Raw genomic sequence first — 21,639 nt, 5'->3', positions numbered from 1 at the left:
TTGCTGTATGACTAAATTTAAATTCATCTGAACATTTCTTATGCATGTACCTAAATTCTATATTCCCACAATATGTATATTTACATTCTGAAATAGGAGTTCTCCTGTAAGAGTAACAGCATTCCTTTGTATAATCTATGGTTCCATACCAAAATATATCCTTGCTTCAGTTCCCTTTGTGGAGTGGGAAATGCCAGTGAGCGCTCGGAGTGAGAACAATGGTAAGATTTTCTTCTGCTACATATCATTGCCGTTTGAATGATCCCAACAGTTTAACGTCCACACAGATTGATGAGAAATCATACTGGGTGATGACAACTTTATGGCAAGGTTAGAAGAGCCGGAGTATTTCACTTTGGAGTGAAGAAGGATATAGAAGTTTACAAGATTTTTAAGAGAAGCAAAGAGTGGGTGGACGGCCAGTGGCCAGATTAGTAAACACCAGAGGACATCTGTATATGGTGAGGAGAGGAAAGTTTAGGGGAAATGTTAGGGATAGGTTTTTTTTTACACAGAGAGTAGTGAGTGCCTTGAATTCATTGGCAGGTTTGGTGGTGGATGCTGGCACAAGGGTGAGATTTAAATAGTGACACATTCTCCAATCCAGGCAATATCCTTGTAAATCTCTTCAGCACTTTCTCCATAGCTCCAACATTCTTCCTGTAATGAAGCGACCAGAACTGAACACAATACTACAAGTGTGGTCAAACCAGAGATTTATAGAGCTGAAACATTACCTCATGATTCCGTAAATAATTAGAAAGAGGTGAGAGAGGATCAAAAGATAAAGAATCATATTGGGTTGAATTAAGTTAGTGGGAAGATAAAGGACTGGGAAGCTTTAAAAAAAATACAGAAGGCAAATAAGAATGACATTGGGAAGGAAAAGATAAACTTTGAAAGCAGGCTAGCAAACAAAAAGGATACAAAAGGTTTTTTTTAAGTAGATTGAGAGTAAAAAATGAGGTGAGAGTAGATTTAGGATCAAAAGAAAATGACGCTGGAGAAATTATAATGGGCAACAAGGAGATGGCAGAGGAAACGGAAAATGGGTGTGGGAGTGTAACGTGAATAAAAGCTCTCATGTCTGGAGGGAGAACATACGCTTTTATTAGCTTATAACTGAGGGTAGATTCTTACAGTGGTCTTCAGAGGGGCTCAGGGTTTAGGTGAGAAACCAACGTTATATATGGGAAGTTGGGGGTGGAGCCAGCCATCAGTACAACACACCACCAGTGAATCCCAGTTCGCTCCATTCACCCCTTCCTGCAGAATTTAGGGTCTGTGGATGAAGATAGAGAACATTGATTCAGAAAAAAAATTCTAAAAAATATACAGTTATTTACAAATTTAAGTGGTCTGGGGGTCTGGAAATCCTGGTGGAGCGCCTAAGCATGGGAGGGCCTTGAACTCCTTGAGTCTCCTGGTCCCCTTGTGAGAGAGGAGTGGCGGGCGGTTCTCCAGCTCTACGGTGGAGGGGGATGCACTTTCCTCCTAAACCAGATTCCCTGAGGCCCTGACTGGGGGTGATGAGAATGAGCTCCACGGCTCATAGGGCTCTTGAGGCAACGGACCCTCTGTTCCTGCGGGTGCCAGGTCCCTAATGGAGACGGTGTCCTCCCTGCCATCCGGGTACACCACGTGAGATTGGCATGGAGCAATTTCATCTTTTCCACCAGGGGGACAGTCTTTTTCTCCTCAAGTGCTTCCCGAGAAGAAGGATTGGACTAGGAGTTGTGAGCCAGGTGAGTGTGTAGTCCCCGATCCCGACCTTATCTCGAAATTGAATAGGAGCTCGTGAGGAGTAGCGCTGGTCATGGTACATAGTAGTGACTGGATGGAATGGAGTGCCATGGGGAGGACTTCCTGGCAGCGTGAGTCTGGAAGGCCTCTTAACTTGAGGGGCAGTTTGACAACCTGGCTTTTTCCTTTTCAACCTGCCCATTCCCTCAGGGGGTTGTAACTAGTAGTCATTCTGGATGCGATACCCCTTGGCAGCAGGTACTGACATAGCAGTTCAGTCATAAAAGATGAGCCCTGGTCACTATGTATATAGCCGGGATACCCGAACAGGGTGAAAATTGAATTTAGGGCCTTTATGACTGATGAAGTGGACATGTTGGGGCATGGGATGGTGAACGGGAAGCGGAAGTACTCATCAATGATAGAAAGGAAGAAGGTGTTCCTATTTGTGGAGGGGAGAGGTCCCTTAAAATCAACACTGAGCCATTCAAAGGGCCTAGTTGACTTAATCAGGTGCGCCTTTGTGGGATGGTAGACTTGGCAAGACCTGATCGTTTCCCTGACATCTTCCATGGAGTAGGGCAGATTCCGTGCCTTGACAAAATGAGCCATGCTAATAACCCCTGGATGGCAGAGCTCATTATGCATAGACCGCAGTTGGCCGGTGTGTGCAGAGGCACAGCTTCCTCTGGATAAGGCATCTGGAGGGTCATTAAGGGCTCCTGGCCGATAAGCAATGTCATAATTGTAGGTGGAGAGCTCGATCCTCCACCTTGCAAATTTTGTCATTTTTGATTTTTCCCCTCTTGACGTTATTAAACATAAATGCGGCAGAGCGCTGGTCAGTGAGGAGCATAAATTTTTTACCAGCCAAGCAGCTTTCAGGTCAATGGTCGAATAGACCCAATACTGCTCGATATCATTCACCATGTCCGAAATTTGAAGAAGAGGGTATGCATCCAGGAGGGTGTACTTATTAATAGTTTGGCTATAATCAATTACTAGCCTGGACTTGTTTTCCCCTTTTACCATCACCACTTGTGCTCTCCATGGGCTGGTGCTAGATTCGATGATACCATCATTAAGTAGATGTTGTATCTCAGACTTATGAAGTCACGATCCACTGTCCTGTACCTCCTGCTGTTGGTAGCAATAGGTTTGTAGTCTGGGGACAGATTCGGGAAGAGAGGTGGGGGGGGGTCAATATTCAGTGTGGAGAGGCTGCATGTGGGTTCTGATTTTAGATGCCCTCCGTTCCGAACCGTTATGGGGACAGGAGACCAAAATGCTCCAAGGTCACGCTTTTAAGGTGACATAGAAAATCCAGACCCAACAACATTGGAGCACACAGTTCATCAAGTACATACAATGTAAAATATGATTTATAAAATCCCTCCCTCCTGAATGTACTAAACAATGTTCTCGAATACATGTAGAATGCAAATGAGATGCAAGGCACATACGATAATTGGAAGGATGTATTTTTGTAGAGTCCTGTGTCGATTAGGCATTTAATGGAGTATTCGTTTACCTTAATAGTCACTAAGGAGTTGCCAAGCTGGTGAGATATGTCAAGGCTAAGACTCCAAAGACTCCATACTCCTCACTCGAGTGGCCTCCATTGTCCTGGATTGCCCATGGGTAAGATGGCGGCAAGCTCGTGGTGCAGCAAGATGGCCGCCCTCCCTCCTCCTCTGACGATGATAGCGCTGAATTTGAATTTGAGTCATGGCAAGATGGCTGCCTAGAATTTTCATGCCATTTTCTCGCAGCCACCCTCCTTCGGCATGTAGCACAGCAGGTGGGTTCAGGCGAAGTCAGGGCAGATAGCTTGGGGCTGGAATTGGATCCAGGAGCAGTGCAGGTCATGGACTTCCTTGGGCTTCCCATCGTGCAGCAAACCCTCGCCCAATGTCTTTTCTTGCCACAGCTGCAGAAAACTGAATCTTTATCCAGGAAACAAGATTGGGGATGCCGGCTCTTGCCGCAGAAAAAGCACTCCCTAGCGTGGGAACGCTCCCCAGCACTGGAAACAGCAGCAGCCATTAGGGCCGAGGTAGCTGGAGCAGCTGATCCTTGGAAGCCGTCACCTGGGTGAGCGAGCTCACTGGCTTTGAGGTCGTCATTCTCTAGCTTTGGCTGTTCCAGTAACTTGGCCAATTCAATGTAGCTACCCATGTCCTTCTTACCCGACTTGAACAGTAGCTGCCTTATGTACCTTGACCGGACCTCCACGACTTGGGTGTCTGGATCTGTTCTTCCTCACGAATATGGCCCATAGCTATTTTGTACCTGCACTTCTTGGCAATCGTCCACAGATCCAACAGGTAATCATCGATGGTCTCTCCTGGCCATTGGCAATGAAGAACAACTCACTGCCTCATTTGGACCTCGTTTTACAACTTCAGGTACTGAGCCTTCAAAGCCTCGAGGGCAGTGTCATATGTAGTGCAGTCCCTGACTGCATAACCTTTCGTTCCTACCCTTGAAACCAGTGCAGACCTCCTGGCTCCATCAGTGCAGAAGACAGCTCTGGTCGTGTTCAGGTAGGCCTGAAAGTAGTCTGGTCAGTACATGAACTCCTCAGCCATGTTGGGGGTTAGAGGGTCTATCGCAGCATACCTGGCTTGAGCAGTGCTTTCATCGTTTAGCTAATAAAATTGTAGCGTGAATAAAAGCTCTCATGACTGGAGGGAGAATGTATGCTTTTATTAACTTATAACTGAGGGTCGGGTCTTACAGTGGTCTTCAGAGGGGCTCAGAGTTTAGGTGGGAAACCAGGGTTATATCTGGGTAGATGGAGGCAGAGCTGGGAGGTAGATCCAGCCATCAATATAACCCACCACCAGTGAATCTCAGTTCACTGCAAGGAATAGGCCATTTGGTCCTTCAAGCCTCAACCACCATTCATTTTGATCATAGCTGATCATCTGCTCAGTACCCAGTACCTGGCTTCTCCCCATACCCACTGATCCCCTTAACCACAAAGGCCAAATCTAACTCCCTCTTAAATATAGATAAAGAACCAGCTTCAACTACTTGCTGTGGCAAAGAATTCCAAAGATTCACCACTCTTGGGGATATTTTTTTTTCATCTCAGTCCTAAAAGCCTTTCCCCTTATCTTAAACTGTGACCCCTGGTTCTGGTTTTCCCCAACTTTGAGAACAACATTCCTAGCCTGTCCAATCCCTTAAGAATTTTATAAGTTTCCATAAGATCCACCCTCAATCTTCTAAATTCCAGCGAGTATAAGCCTAGTCCATCCAACCTTTCTTCATATGTAAGACCTGCCATTCCTGGTATCAATTTAGTGAACCTTCTTTGCACTCCCTCTAGGGCAAGATTGTCTTTCCTCAGATCAGGAGATTATAACTGTACACAATACTCTAGGTGTGGTCTCATCAAGGCCCTGTACAGCTGCAGTAGAACCTCTCTGTTCCTGTACCCGAATCCTCTTGCTATGAATGCTAACATGCTCACTGCCTGCTGTACCTGCATGCCCACATTCAATGACTGGTGCACAGTGACACCAAGGACTCGTTGCATCTCTCCTTTTCCTAATCGGACACCATTTAAGGTAATAATCTTCTATCCTGTTCTTGCCTCCAAAGGGGATAACTTCACATTTATCCACATTATATTGCATCTGCACTGTCCCTCTCACCTAACTTGTCCAAGTCACCCTACATCCTCTTAGCATCCTCAACCCTGTCACCCAACTTTGTGTCATCTGCAAACTTGGAGATGCTGCTTTCTATTCTCTCATCTAATGATATAATGTAGTGATATAATTGTATGTGCTGGCTGGCCCTCCCTCCTAGTGTCCTTCTAACTTGGCTCCTCCCTTAGTCCTACCCATGTGACCCCAGGCCATAAAGGTCGAGTCCCCTCTCCTTCCCGCTCATTCCTAGCCTAGGACCCGGGCCAGCAGTTTCTACTACAATAAAGCTTATTGTTCCTCTCAGTCTATGTCTGAGTCATTATTGGGTCTACTGATAGTACCCGACAATTTATCGTACTAGATTTTGGAGGTCTCTGGTAATGGAGAAATTGCTGCACCCCGAACGGCTAGAAGTTGACCCTGCTCTTTGAGCAGTGGATGAACTGCTTCAACAACTTCCTCGATGCTGCTGCTGAGGTGGTTGACTCCAACGAGAAGAAGTTAAAAATCCTTCAGGCATGAGTCGGCCAGAGGGCCTATCTGGCTATCCAAGGCAATGCAACCTACAATGAGGCAATGGCTGAGCTATGGGTGCTGTACAAGCTGAAAGTGAACGTGGTCTACTCCCATTACCTGCTGGGGCCAGAAAACAACAGCCTGGTGAGTCCACTGAAGAGTTCATCCAGTCCCTGGTCACACTGGGAAAAGACCATTTGGGGGAACCCACGATCACTATATCCCTCACCCAGTGCGTGGAAGAACTGATTCGAGATGCCTGCGTGTCGAGTCTGAGGTCGGATTATATTTGGCAACGACTCCTCAAGGAGGACCCGCTCCCACTCAAAAAGGCTATCGACTTAATCAGAACCTTAGACTCGGCCCAGCGCCACGTGGTGTTAATCACGGGCAGAAGCGGGCCATCTCCGTATGTTCCACCATGAGGGTCTTCAGCCTGGGACTCTGCATCAGGCGCTACCAACCAGACCACGGCTGCAACTTGAGATGCAACTTCAATGGGCAGTCCAAGCATTTGCGATGCCTCTGCCCTGCAAAGGGGGATATGTGTTTGGGCTGCGGGAAAAGAGGCAATTACCAGAAACTCTGCAGGTCCCGACCACAGTCCAGGAGCAGTGCAGCATGTGTTCCTGAGAAGCTTCCAGAGCTGTCTGCATGCATGGTAAGGGGAGTGCCATCTTGTTGGCCATCTCTCCCAACTTCAGCACCTTGGCCCACTGCCCCGATGACATCACTTCTGACCACCACGACTCCACTTCCACCTTCTTCTTCATCAAACATTGCATGGTCAACATGGAGGTCACCATCTTGGGAAGGCCTCCCCGCCGATGATGACGATGAAGGCGTGCCTATCCTGGCACCAGTCACTCTGAATCAAGCCAGCCCTCACCCAATCTTGAACTCCATGATGCGGATCGAGGAGATCAGTAAATGGTTCCTCCATCCCTTCCTGGCTGACCACCCCAGGGCCGGTTCTGCTTTAGAAGCATGTCAGAGGCCATAAGAAGGACTCATTGGTTGAAGCGGTGCACCTCATACATGCAAATGCTCAATACGCATTTGTGAGGTACCCAGATGGCTACGAGGCCAATACGAAACCTGGCAAGGGCTGGAGGTTCTGAGACCGCCTTGCTGGCTACTGACCACGCCATGGACCCTATTATGCCACATCGGAGCACAACCCTGGAGCCTGAGTTGCCTGCCTTGCAGCCAGATGTCCAGGCACCTACCCCCATACAGCAGGAGAGGACCCCCCAGCACTCCCGGAGTCCACCGCTGACACTCCTTTTCAGACAGTCCCTGCAGTGGATGCTCCATATAGACACGCCGGCCCTACAGTGGTCTGGCAGACAGAGGAGGCTGTCTGTGCGGCTTAACCTCTAGCTGATGGGGGGCATCTGCTTTTCCCGCCTCTGGTTTGTTGTGTTTGTCCTGCTGCTGTTGTGTTACTGTATTGTTGCTGTTAATATGATTGTTGTATCACCCCCGGTTGTTGATTGTTTTCCAGTGGGTTCCATTTTTTTTAAAAGGTGGGGTGAATGTAGTGATATAATTGTATGTGCTGGCTGGCCCTCCCTCCAAGTGTCCTTCTACCTTGGCTCCTCCCTTAGTCCTACCCATGTGACCCCAGGCCATAAAGGTCGAGTCCCCTCTCCTTCCCGCTCATTCCTAGCCTTGGACCCGGGCCAGCAATACAATAAAGCCTATTGTTCCCCTCAGTCTTTGTCCGAGTCATTATTGGGACTACTGATAGTGCCCAACATATATATTGTAAATAACAGTGGCCCTAGCACTGAGTCTTGCAGTACCCCACTAATCACTGCCTGCCACTCTGAAAAGAACCCATTTATTCCTACTCTTTCCTTCCTGTCTGTCAACCAATTCTCTATCCACCTCAATACCATACCTCTTATACCATGTGCTTTAAATTTGTACACTAATCTCCTGTGCGGGACTTTATCTAAAGCCTGCTGAAAGTCCAGATATACCACATCTACTAGTTACATCCTCAAAAAATTATATAAGGTTAGTCAGAGATGATTTTCCCTTCATAAAACCATGCTGATTCTGTCTGATAAAATCACTACTTTCCAAATGTGCTGCAATCGCATCTTTAATAACTGACTCTAGCATTTTCCCCACTACCGATGTCAGGCTAACTGGTCTATAGTTTCCTGTTTTCTCTCTCCCTCCCTTCTTAAAACCTGGGGTTACATTAGCCATAATCTAGAGTTCTGAAAAATTATCACTAATGCATCCATTATTTCTTGGGCTACTTCCTTAAGCACTCTGGGATGCAGATTATCTGGCCCTGTGGATTGATCTGCCTTTAATCCCTTCAATTTACCTAACACAATCAATCAAATTGCATTTATTCAGTCCTTCCCTCACATTAGATCCTTGGTCCCCTACCATTTCCTGAAGATTATTTATTTTCCTTAGTGAAGACAAAACTAAAGTAGTTATTCAATTAGTTTGCCATGTCCTTGTTCCCCATAATCAATTCACCTGTTTCTGACTGTAATGTCTTAACTAATCTCTTTCTCTTGACATATCCATAAAAGCTTTTACGGTCAATTTTTAATTTTCCTTGCCAGCTTTCTCTTATAATCCCTCTTACCTTTCCTATTTAATCCTTTTGCTCTTCCTCTGAATTCCAAGTCCTCAGAATACTGTTTTTTCTGACTAATTTATATGCTGCTTCTTTGGATTTGATACTCTCCCTGATTTTTCTTGTCAGCCATGAAATTACCACCTTCCTTGATTTATTATTTTTCCCCACTGGGATGTACTAATGTTGCATTTCATCCAAGCTATCTTTAAATGATTGCCATTGCATTTCCACCATTAGTCCTTTAAGTATCATTTGCCAATCTATCTTAGCCAATTCACGTCTCATATTATCAAAGTTTCCCTTCTTTCAGTTCAGAACCTTTGTATTTGAATTAACTGCATGTGTATTTTGCATCATACTTCGCTGTGGAAGACTTTAGCAACATTCCAGACTTTAAAAGGTGTCAGGAAAGAGTGGTGACTACAGTCATAGTCACCAGAGGGAAGGTGCTTGGAAAGCTGAAAGGCCTAAAGGTAGATGTCATCTGGACCAGATGAAATGCACCCTTGGGTTCTCGAAAAAGTAGCAAAGGGCCCCAAAACCCAGCAGCAATAGATATTCGCCTAAGACAAATGGGTACTTAAACAAAAGTTGCTTTTAATTATCTTTAAACATGAAAACAGAATCACACTTTAACTTATCATGATTGACTTAACTACCCAATTTAACCCCCTTCTAATTCTAAGCGCATGTGTGCGTCATATGTGTGTAAGTTTAGAAAAGTTATTTGGTTCAAAGTCCAATCTCACTTTTCATTCCACCAAGTTCACTGGTTGCAGGCAATTCTGAAACTGTGAACAGAATTTAACATTTATAAAGTTCACCAGGCTTTGGTGCTTGAAAGGTAAATGGTTTCCGCTCAGGAAGTTTCTTGTGTTTTCAGGGAGAGATTTGTTGTTCCAGAACATCCACAACTGATTCCATTTTTATCAGCCACTTCAGTGTCTTGCCGAAGAAACTTGCCCCCTCAGGGTTCTCCAGATAATAACCTCTGATACAGGGGCAGAGATAAGCGTCATACTCCCCTACTGCGCTCAAAATGCACACAAAGCCCCAGGGCCCTGCCCTTTAAGTCGCCAACCACACTGCCATTCAAACTTTTGGCAAAAGGCAGATTCCTGTACGTTTCAGTGACAATACATTCACTTCACACTCGCTTCGATGGACAAACCCCTGCTCGGCATGGATGTCCTCCATGTGCACTCTGCTTGTCAACCTCCAGGGCAGACAACTAGTCCATGCAGAAACTTTCCACATGGTGCCCCTTGGCAAGTCCAATGAACCAGCTCATTTCCGTGGATACCAAATATGGCCAGTACAGCCACCTCCTGGTGGCCTATCCCTCCATTCTGCGCCCACAGTTCACGGTGGCCAAGCCCAAACATGGTGTCAAATACCACTTTGCTACCACTGGCCCACCATTGCATTCACATGCCCAATGCCTGGCACCAGACAAACACCCTCGCTAAGGCAGAGATTGGGTGCATGGGGGTACTGGGTATCGTTCGTTGGTTGGATAACCCATGGGCCTAACCCCTCCAATGGCAACTGGAGGCTCTGTAGTAATTACAAATGTCTCAATGATGCAGTGACACCAGACTGCTACCCAATTCCCCATATTCAAGATTTTTCACCAAATCTCCATCATGCAAAACTCTTCTCCAAAGTCAACCTGATCCGGGGAATGCCGTTAGATCCCTGTGCACTTAGATAACATCCAGAAGAATGAGATCATCACCCCTTTTGGCCTTTTCAAGTTCCTACGCATGCCACTTGGGTTGAAACACGCAGCGCAGACCTCTCAGTGCCTCATGGAAGTGGTCAGAAGAGACTTGCCTTTCCTCTTCATAAACCTAGACGCTATTCTGGTAGCCAGCAGCACACCTGAAGAGCAAATGAAGCATCTCCACCAGCTTTTCACTCATCTCACACAATTTGGCCTCACCGTCAACCCAGAGAAGTGCCAGTTCGGCCTCATGCAGATAGTCTTTCTGAGCCACAGAATTACCCCAGTGAGAGCACCCCCTTTGTCAGCTAAAATCGAGGCCACCCGGTGGTTTGCCGCTCCGACAACACTGAAGGGCCTTCAGGAATTCATGGGCATGGTGAATTTCTACAACAGATTCATCCCTACAGATGCCCAGATCACATGCCCCCTTTTCACGTTGATGTTGGGTTCATCGAGGGAGCTTGAATGGACAGAGAAAGCTCACAGTGCATTCGAGCAGATTAAGGAGGCCCTGGCCAACATGACAATGCTAGTACACCCACGTATGCATGTACCAACATCCCCCACAGTGGACGCTTCCAACACCGCCATGGGCACTGTCCTGGAGTAGTTCGTGAATGGCTCATGGGAACCTCTTGCCTTCTTCAGTAGATACCTGAGGCTGCCCAAGTTGAAGTACAGCACATTCGACAGGGAGCTGCTCGCCCTCTACCTGGCCGTCTGCCACTTCTGTTACTTTCTGAAAGAGTGTCTGTTCTCTGTCTACACCAATCATAAGCCACTAACTTTTGCCTTCTCGAAGTCCTCTGACCTGTAGTCTGCCCGTCAACAAAGATATTTATCCTCCATCTCTGAATTCACCAATGTTATCTGACACTTGTCAGGAAAGCACAACATTGGTTGCAGATACACTCCCAGACTTGCAATCAATGCTCTGTCACAGGGCATAGACTACCATGGTCTGGCCCATGCACAGCTGGATGGTCCAGAGACACTTAGCTACGAACGGTAATCACAGGTTTGCATTTCCAAGACCTCCCACTAGATGCCGATGGCATATCGCTGCTCTGCAACATTTCCACTGGCCAGCCCTGGCCTCTCATTCCTGCCCAATGGAGGAGGATGGTTGTCGACATGATCCACAGGTTGACACACCCCTCAATCCTCACAACAGTGCGACTGGTGTCAGGAAAATTTGATTGGCATGGCCTGCGTAAGCAGGTCACAGAATGGGCAAAGATCTGCACAGATTGCCAGGCAGCCAAGGTCCAGTGACACACCAGACAGCAGCTACAAAACTTCAACAATCCTTCCCACAGGTTCTAGCACGTACATATTGACATTGTCAGGCCCTTACCAGTGTCCCGCGGATCGCACCTGCTCACAATGGTGGACAGTAAACTCATTGGCCGGAGGCCATACCCATCCCAAATGCCACAACAAAAATGTGAGCAAGGATTTTCCTCTCTGCCCGGGTTTCCCGCTTTGGTGTACTGGCAGACATTATGACAGACCGAGGTGCTCAATTCACCTCTGCCCTATGAACGGAGCTCTCAAAACTCCTGAGCACCCAGCTTCATTGTATTACGGCCTACCACCCACAAGCAAATGGCCTAGTTGAGAGGTTCCATCACCACCTCAAGGCAGCGGTGATGGCATGCCTTGAAAGGCCCAACTGGGTGGACCAACTACCCTGGTTGCTACTGGAGATACGCACGGTGTCCAAGGATGACCTTGGTGCCTCCTCTGCTGAACTGATCTATGGTGAGACCATTTCAGTCCTGGCCAGTTCCTCCCACCTTCAACCAAGCAGGACACTGACACCACAGCCCTCCTCCAAGCTGGGATCACTTGCACCACCACTGCCATCGCGGCATGGTCAGCAACCCTGCAGCTATCTGCCCCCCCCCCCCCCCCCCGCCACCGGCTTTGCCCCTTGTGACTATGTATTCGTGCACAGAGGCCTGCACAGGACTCCCTTTCAGTGGCCATGTTTAGACTCAACACTGGGGGCAAATAAGAGCTGTTCACAATGGACCGATTGAAACTGGTCCACTTGGACTTGTCCTAGCTGGTACAGCTCCCACCATCAGTGCACAGAGGATGGCTGCCAAAGCAACACACCTCACCCGCGACGCATTGTAGGACCATTGGTGTTGGTTCTGGGGGATGGGGGTTGTGTGGTGACACACATAATTGCATCAGCGAACCAGTCCCACTTGTTACCCATGGGCAATGGGGCATCCACGGCAAGGATGGTGTTGTGGGTCCATCTCTTCCGGTACAGCCCTACACGTACACACTCATGTCATCGTGACGCAAGCACCGGTGCATAAGGGGTGGAATGGATGTGTGCTTAAAGGCTGCATGCAAGATTCAAATAAAATCAGTTAGTTGTGATACCTGACCACACGGCCAGTGCTTCACTCTCTGCGCTACAACCTAATAAAAACAATTCAGGATTTAGTGGAAATTGGACTCCTGTAATTTGTTATTAAAAAAATTCCCTAATTCCAGCCAAAAAGGTCTTACTTTATCACAAGACCATTGAATATAAAAATGTTCCCACCTCTTTCCCACACCTAAAATACTGATATCAATTTATTTAATTTTTGTGACGTGAGGTATAGCTGGTGTAGAAAATTATATTGTATTAGTCTATATCTTACATTTATTGTATTAGTCATACAGAATCAACATAAATCAGCTCAATTCTTCTCATTTATTGTTACATTTAAGTCTGTCTTCCATCTTTGTCCAGATTTATGAATCCCTGGCTTAGGGGGTCCCCATTTGAAGTAAACGTTAAATTTCTGAAATAAGTTTCTTTGTATTCCCTTTCTTATTAAAGCCTCTATATTGTTACACTTTGGCAAATACATTGTTGGACCCAACTTATCACTTAAATATGCTGTGGTCTGAAAATAGCAAAATATTGTATTATTAAGAATACCATATTGATTCCTAAGTTGTTCAAATGACATCAATTGCCTTTACTCATAACAGTCTTCAATATATCTAATCCCTTTATGAGACCAAATTTCAAATTATGAGTCCGTTTTGAGTCAAAGGAGTTTTAAGAGATAAATTACTCCTTATTCAATTTCTGTATTGGTATTACGACAAATTTTATTCAAATGTTTCAATAGAGGAGTTTCTCTTTCAACAGTTAATAATTTCACATCACATTAAAATATCAAATCTTCAGCTTTTCTCTTTTCTATTTTATCTAGTTCTATTTTCACCCAAGCAGATTTTTCCCCCTCTTGAAAAAAAGTAAGACATTTTATTTGAGCTGCTTTATAGTAATTTTTAAAATTAGGGAGCTGTAAACCTCCCAATTCATATTTCCATGTTAATTTTTTCTATAGAGTCTCTGGACATTTTACCTTTCCAAAAAAATGATCTAATATATTTATTTAGTACCTGAAAGAATTTTTGAGGTATTAATATAGGCAATGATTGATAAATATATTGTATTCTTGAAAATATGTTCATTTTTACACAATTAACTCTTCCTACTAATGTTATATAGGTAATGTTGCTCGTCTATTTAAATCTTCTTCAACTTTTTTACGTAATGGTAAATAATTAAATTTATACAAATTTTGTAATCTATTATCCATATGAACTCCTAAATATTTTATTCCATTAGTCGGCCATTTAAACTGAGTGTTTCTTTGGCAAATATTATAATCATCTCTTGCAAGAGGCATAATTTCAAAATATTTCAGTAACAATTGGGCCTAGAGCAGTGATTCTCAACCTTCCCTTCCCACTCACATACCACCCTAAGCATCCCTTTCTAATCACAGAGCACTGATGGCATAAGGATTATTTAAAGTGGTATGTGAGTGGAAAGAAAAAGGTTGAGAACCACTGAACCACCTTCTGTCTCTCATCCCCTCTGCCTCCTGAATGATCTGAAGTTCATCCAGCTCCAAGTTCCCAAACATGGTCTGTAAGGAGCTCCTTAAAAACATGATACCACTTTTCCCCTGTTGTGAGAGGATGCAAGAATTATTCCTTGCATAAATATCCTGCAACTGCAGAAAAAAGACACATGGAAGGTGTGCAAGTGTATCTATGAATCACCTTCCTAATCAAGCTAAATGTTTTATAACTTGGTTTCCACAGGTCTTCATATTCTCACCACAGCATTGATCATGATTGGAAAAACAGGTATTGCAATAACATTTGCAATAATTTTCATTTACTCTGCCGAGTTATATCCGACAGTGGTGAGGAACATGGGGATTGGCACATGTTGCACGGCATCTAGGATTGGCAGCATATTCTCTCCATATTTTGTTTACCTTGGTAAGTGAGGAATCAAGAATTAATCAACAATTACAATGGACAATTTTTTTTTTCAAAAGATTTGATTCCTGAAAAAAATATAGTGAATATGATAGGCAACTTCAAGCTGAACACAAAGATAGTTTCAGATTTGTTGTATTGCGTAGGCAGTTGGAGAAACAGTAAATTAACCTTTATTGAATTTAGCATGTTTAATTGCATAATGAGGCTGACACATTGTGTTAGTTCAACTGAACGAAAAATGTTTAGCTGCCGATTTTCGTTTTTACTCAGCATCTGATGCCTCTTGTGTTAGTGTCCTACAATAGCTGGCCAGCATTAATGGATTCCAGTTACCCTGATACATGGTTGCAATATCACTGACTGCATCAAGGTCAGCAGGGAAGACGTCCAAGTGCGAAGGCAGAAAATGAATTTTCAATGACATGGTTTTGTCTGCTCGAAACTTGTTAAAAATGTGACAGGAAATCACAGAAATAGGTTATATCTAAAAAGTGATACAGAAAATTTTAAGGTTATTTTTTGGTGATCAGCAGTCCAAAATCCATAAAATTCTCCCAAATGTGTTCAGGAAGCAAGATCTTCATTGTCGAGTGGTAATAATAATAATAATTGCCTATGAAGTCCTTTCGGTAGACAGCTTTTATGGTGGGTTTGGCTGTGGGTTCCCTTTGTGTTACTTTGACTTCAACACCAGACTTTTTATGGATGTATCATAGAGGTTATATTGATCAAATAAGTGCACATCTGAGGAAAATGTTGACCAGTGGATAATATAATTACCCTTAAGTTATCCACATGAGCTTCTCATGCTTCATAGCTATAGAAAATACAATAACATTGATAGTGATGAGAAAATACATGAAAATGTACATAGGACCAAAATTCTTACTTGCTACCGCCAAACCGGTAAACAGAAAACAAAACTACAATATATTATGTAATCACTGCCTGCTAAGGGTTCTTTTATTCTCAGCTCCCTTATCATCTCTGGTACATTACACAATGCTCAATCTAGTGCAACTGATCCCCCAGTGGGCCATCAACAAGTTGGTCAAGAAAGTTATCTTGTAGGCATTCTACAAGTTCTCTCTCTTGAGACCCAGACCCAACTGGCAATCCCAATCTACTTGCATATTAAAATCCTCCATGATACCATACATTCCCCTTTTGACACACTTTTCCGAGTTGTTGTTCTAATTTATTGCCCACACCCCGGCCACTGTTTCAAGGTCTGTCTATAACTGCCAACAGCATCTTTAACCATATAAAAATTGCAGCACGGAAACAGGCCATTTTGGCCCTTCTATTCCGCACTGAATTAAGTACTCTCCTCTAGTCCCACCCACCTGCACCCTGCCCATAACCCTCCACTCCCCTCCCATCCGTACACCTATCCAATTTTTCCTTAAATGACAAAATTGGCCCTGCTGCAACTATTTCTCCTGGAAGCTCATTCCACACAGCCACCACTCTCTATGTGAAGAAGTTCCCCCACATATTACTCCTAAACTTTTGCTCCTTAACTCTTAACTCATGACCTCTTGTTTCAATCTCTCCTACTCTCAATAGAAAAAGCCTTTCCACATCAACTCTATCTATCCCTCTCATAATCTTAAATACCTCTATCAAATCCCCCCTCAATCTTCTACACTCCAAGGAATAAAGGCTCAATTTATTCAATCTTTCTTTGTATTCTAGGTGCTGAAACCCAGGTAACATTTTTGTAAATCTTCTCTGCACTCTCTCTACCTTGTTGATATCCTTTCTATAATTCATTGATCAGAACTGCACACAGTACTCTAAATTTGGCCTCACCAATGCCTTGAAGAGTCTCAACATCACTTCCCAACTCCTGTATTCTATGCTTTGATTTATAAAGGCCAGCATATTAAAAGCCTTCTTCACCACCCTATCCACATGAGATTCTACCTTCAGGGAACGATTAACCATTATTCCTAGATCTTTCTGCTCCACTGCATTCCTCAATGCCCTCCCATTTACTACGTATGTCCTGTTTTGATTATTCCTACCAAAGTGAAGCACTTCACACTTATCAGCATTAAATTCCATCTGCTATCTCTCAGCCTATTCTATGAAGCAGTCCAAACCCCTCTGCAATCTTTGAAAACCTTCTTCATTTTCCATAATTCTACCTATTTTAGTATCATCTGTATACTTACTAATCCAATTTACCACCTCATCATCCAGATCATTAATGTATATGACAAATAGCGAAGGGCCCAATATAGATCCCTGAGGCACAACGCTTGTCACTGGCCTCCAGGCTGACAAACAGTTATCCACTAGGACTCGCTGGCATCTCCCTTCCAGCCATTGTTGAATCCATTTGACTATCTCAAAATTAATACCTAACAACTGAACCTTCCTAACTAACCTTCTATGTGGAACCTTATCAAAGGCCTCTACTGAAGTCCATATAGACAACATCCACTCCTCTACCCTCATCAACATTCCTAGTCACCTCTTCAAACAATTCAACAAGATTCGCCAAACATAAGTTTCCACACACAAATCCGTGTTGAGTGTTCCTGATCAGACCCTTGTCTCTCCTTTTACTATATACTACCTCAAGAATGCATTCCCTTAATTTACCTACCACAGACATCAAACTTACAGGCAAATAATTGCTAGGTTTGATCCTCGAACGCTTCTAAAATAAAGGAACCACATATGCAATACACCAATCCTCTAGCACTATACCCATCTATAATGACATTTGAAAAATCACTGTCAGAGCGTCTGCTATTTCCTCACTAACTTCTCTCAAGGTCCTGGGGAAAATCCCGTTGGGACCTGGAGATGTATCTTCCTTAATATGTTTCAAAAGCTCCAGTAATTCCTCTTTCTTAATCACTATAGTTTCCATATTTACACTTTTTGCTTCCTTTAACCTGCACAATTGAATATCCTTCTCCTTAGTGAATACTGAAGAAGAGACATTGTTCAAGATCTCCCCCACCTCATTTGGCTCCACACACAGTTGCCCTCCCTGATTCCCTAAGGGTCCAGTTTTATCCCTCGTACTCCTTTTGCTATTAACATATTTGTAGAAACCCTTTGGAATTATGTTGTTCTGGCACCTCCCTAAACAGGTCCTCAATCTTCGACCTGTGTTCTGTCCCATAGTTTCCAGTTTTATGGCCAACAAAGGTGGCAACTGTAGCAAATTTGCACATGGAGCCAGAGCCAGACTTGGATAAGCAGTCATGAATGTACAAGGAGAAGAGTACCTCAGTTTTGATGGTCAGCGAGGAGGAGGTCATGCTTCTGATCCACACTGAATGCTATCTGTCAATAAAGAAATTGAGGATCCAATTCAAAATCATGTTTATTCATGAACATATGTCACTAAATCTGTTTTTTTGCTGTATGGTGCATTACAGGTACAAAACTGTTATAAATTGCATTTCTATAAATACACTATTCAAAAATAAATTAGTGCAAAAGAAGATTAAAAAAAGAGGTCATATCTGTAGTTCATTATCCATTCAGAAAATCTGATGGCAGAGGGGAAGAAGCTGTTTTTGTAATATTGAGCATTTGTGTTCAAGTTCCTATACCCTCCTTCCTGATGATAGCAATGAGAAGAGGGCATGTCCTGGGTGGTCAGGTTCCTTGATGATAGAGGCTGATTTCTTGAGTCACTGCCTCTTATAGGTGTCTTTGATGGGTAATGCCCTTGATGTCACTGACTGAGTTTACAACTCTCTGTCATCTTTCCTGTCTTGTACATTGCTACCTCCATACCAGTCAGTGATGCAACCAATACATTTGTAGAAATTTGCAAGAGCCTTTGGTGACATTCCAAATTTTCTCAAACAACTAACGAAATATAGCCACAGGTAAGACTCCTACATGATTGCATCATCCCTTTATGTAGCGGGATGAACAGAGTCCAAGACCCCTGAATTTGATAACAATTTTTGCTGGTATGATGATGTTGAATGTCAAGCTGTACAACAGTATGTTCAAATTTAACTTACTACATTGCAAATCTCAAGGCATGGTTGGCAGCTTCTAGTTATTTGTAAAGCTGTTTCCATCTCTCTTTTAGCGACATATAACCGGATGTTGCCATTCATATTAATGGGTATTTTCATTTTTATCGCTGGATGTTTCTGTTTACTGCTACCTGAAACATGTGACTGCCCCCTTCCAGAAAGAATATACCAGATGCAGCCGATCAAATGGTAAGTCATTCCTGAGAACTGGGTTATTATTTTAATCGATTGCACTAGGATAACAGAGATAGATAAATCTGACAGATGTAACTAGGGCAGCGCGACCATTAGGCCAACAAAGCATCCACCTGGGGGGAGGGCGACGCAGACCTCAGTGGGGTGCTGTGTAAGAGAGATTCCAACTGGTCCGGCACCTCTACATCATGAATGACGTGGTTCTGACTAACATGCTATACGCACGCACGTTAGTCTGGTGAGACAGAGGGAGGAAGTGGTTTGACGCACGTTGAATGTCACATAAGTATTGCACTCAGCCCGATCAGCACTTCCCACCCCCTGCACTCAGCCCAGCCTAGGATGCAAAATAGTCTGGCACTGGCCCTGGATGTAACTTGCTCATATCGGATTATTCATTTAACACGAAAAATCTGTAAAAAATAAATTGCAATTTAAAATAATTCACTTACTTCAATGGTCACTTGTAATTAATGATTTATTGATACCATTGATATTAATCCAAATTAATAACTCGGGGAATGCAACTAGGTCAGTTTCCCCATTTGGCAACTACAATGCAGACAACAGCAAGATTTTCCATTATTTAAAAGTGATGAGGTTTAAATATAATGAAACATATGTTTCTGAACCTTAAACTGTTGAGAAAATATTACGTGAAACATAATATCAAATGTTATCACTTTAAAGTTTCTTTTGTTCACTAACTATTTTCTTCTAGTCTTTGCTCTTCTGCTACATCCCGTTCTGGATTTAATGGCTCCCAGGCATCTATAACCCAAGAGATCCAAGCAGAGAACAATGGTGTTTTATTCTCGCCTTCACAAATGGACCAAAATGTGGGATTATATTAGCAGCTGACCCTCCTGTGAAGGTAAGTTGTTGGTGTACTCTGTTCCAGTTTTCACCCAGGTGGAAAAATTAAATGCAGGGAAATTAAACATCTTCCGCCACAGCCAAGTAAAGCAAAAACAGGCACTGCATAAAGTTTTAGGTCCTGGAAAAATACTTATTCTAACTTGATATTAGATGAGCGCTTTCTGTAAGGTTGCCCATAGGATTGCCAATTTGTGACCAATTATTAAAAATTACTTGAGATTCTTCATAAAAATTATTCCTCTGAACCATCTTCATTATTTGAAAGGTCATCCCTCATTCAACTGTGAAAATAATTCCTTTATACATTTATAGTCTGAAAACTTTTCAAATTGTTATAAAATTTGTCAAGTCAGGTAAAATCCACATTTTCCGGAATTCAAGCAACCGGCAAAAAAATCGTAACCAGGCAATGTCCTGGTAAATCTCCTCTGCTGCCCCTTCACAGCTTTCACATCCTTCCTATAATAACGTGAATAGAACTCAACACAATTTTCCAAGTGTGGCTTGACCAGAGATTTGTAAAGCTGCAGCATGACCGCTCGACTCCTGTTCTCAATCCCCAAATTTATGAAGCCCAGCATCCCATGGGCCTTTTAAACGATCTTCTCAATCTGCATGACAACCTGGAGAAGTTTGGACCCCCAAAATGCCTCTGTTTCTCCACATTGTTAAGCACCCAACCATTAACCCCGTACTCAGCCTTCAGGCTTGACCTTCATGCTTATCCAGATTGAACTCCATCTGCCACATTTCTGCCCAGCTGCATTCTGTCTATATCCTTTTGTAACCTATGTGCGGTGATATGTTTCCTCCATTGTATATACTTATCATTATCGGTTGTAGATATGGAGCTGGCCCGCCCATGGATGACTCATAACCTATGACTCCTCCCCCTGGTCCTGGGCCATAAAGGTCGAGCCACCTTTCCCTGGCCGCCATTCCTATCCTGGGATCTGGGCCAGCAAGGGTCTTCTGTGTATTAAAGCCTATCATTCCTTCAGCTTGTCTTTGTTATTACTGGTAATGCCCTACACTATGACAACCCTCCACACTATCCACAACTCCCCCAACCTTCCTATCATCTGCAAACATACTGACACACCCTTCCACTTCTTCATTTAGGTCATTTATAAAAATCACACAAAGAGTAGGGGTCTGTTTTGTTCAAGAATAGGTTCGCTGGTTTCAAAGAGAATCAAGGCTGGACACGTGTTATTAACAAACAGTGGGCTTTATTTATGCACAGGGATATTCACAAAAGGGCACAGACTCACACAAACTAACATACACAGCACATTAACAAACAGAAAATTAATTACAACTAGCAAGTATATCAAATGAACCTTGTCTAAAACATTGCCCATGGTTCGGGGTTGCATTTGGCCCTCCGGAACTGCCTGTGGCCTGCAGCCTGCAGTTCGGTAATGGTCTCTATCCATCAGAAGCAAATAGAGAGAGTAGAGATTGCATGTGCTCTGCTTTTTTCAATGCAAGTCCATCCACGTGATCTGCAAGGACCAGTCGTGTGTCAGCCTCACCTGTGGGTGGATTTAACCCTTGATTGGCAGGTGAGGTGACTTCTGACTAGGCTCCAACCAGAGAGGTCACATGACTCTGTAATCTACATTCCCACCATATTCCACAGAGGCCTCATAATCCACACTTCTGCCAGGTTCCAGACGGAGAGGTCACATGACCCTCCACAATCCACACTACAGGATCCCTGTGAAACACTACAAGTCTCTGACCTCCAGGCAAAATATTTTCTGCTACTACTCTCTGCTTGGTATAGGAAAACCAATTCTGAATCCACACCACCAAGGTTCCATGGATCCCATACCTCATGACTTTCTGAATGAGTCTCTAATAGGGGACTTTGTCAAATTCCTTACTAAAATCCATATACACCACCCTACCTTCATCAATTTCATTTGTAACTTCCTCAAAGAACTTAAT

General features: G+C 43.8%; 1 protein-coding gene across 1 annotated transcript in view; it reads left to right on the top strand.

The window, feature by feature from the left end:
* LOC138751522 (organic cation/carnitine transporter 2-like) overlaps positions 1-19,658 on the top strand; it is a 58,078-nt gene extending 38,420 nt beyond the window's left edge. The window contains exons 8-10 of the mRNA XM_069913925.1: positions 14,402-14,584; positions 18,663-18,798; positions 19,526-19,658. Coding sequence (XP_069770026.1) covers positions 14,402-14,584; positions 18,663-18,798; positions 19,526-19,658 — 452 coding nt within the window. The remainder of the gene's footprint in view (positions 1-14,401; positions 14,585-18,662; positions 18,799-19,525) is intronic.
* Positions 19,659-21,639: the final 1,981 nt, after the last annotated feature.

This window comes from Narcine bancroftii, chromosome 1 (genome assembly GCF_036971445.1).
Source record: "Narcine bancroftii isolate sNarBan1 chromosome 1, sNarBan1.hap1, whole genome shotgun sequence".
In the NCBI taxonomy this organism is placed as follows: Eukaryota; Metazoa; Chordata; class Chondrichthyes; order Torpediniformes; family Narcinidae; genus Narcine; species Narcine bancroftii.
This window is presented reverse-complemented; position numbering and strand designations above follow the sequence as displayed.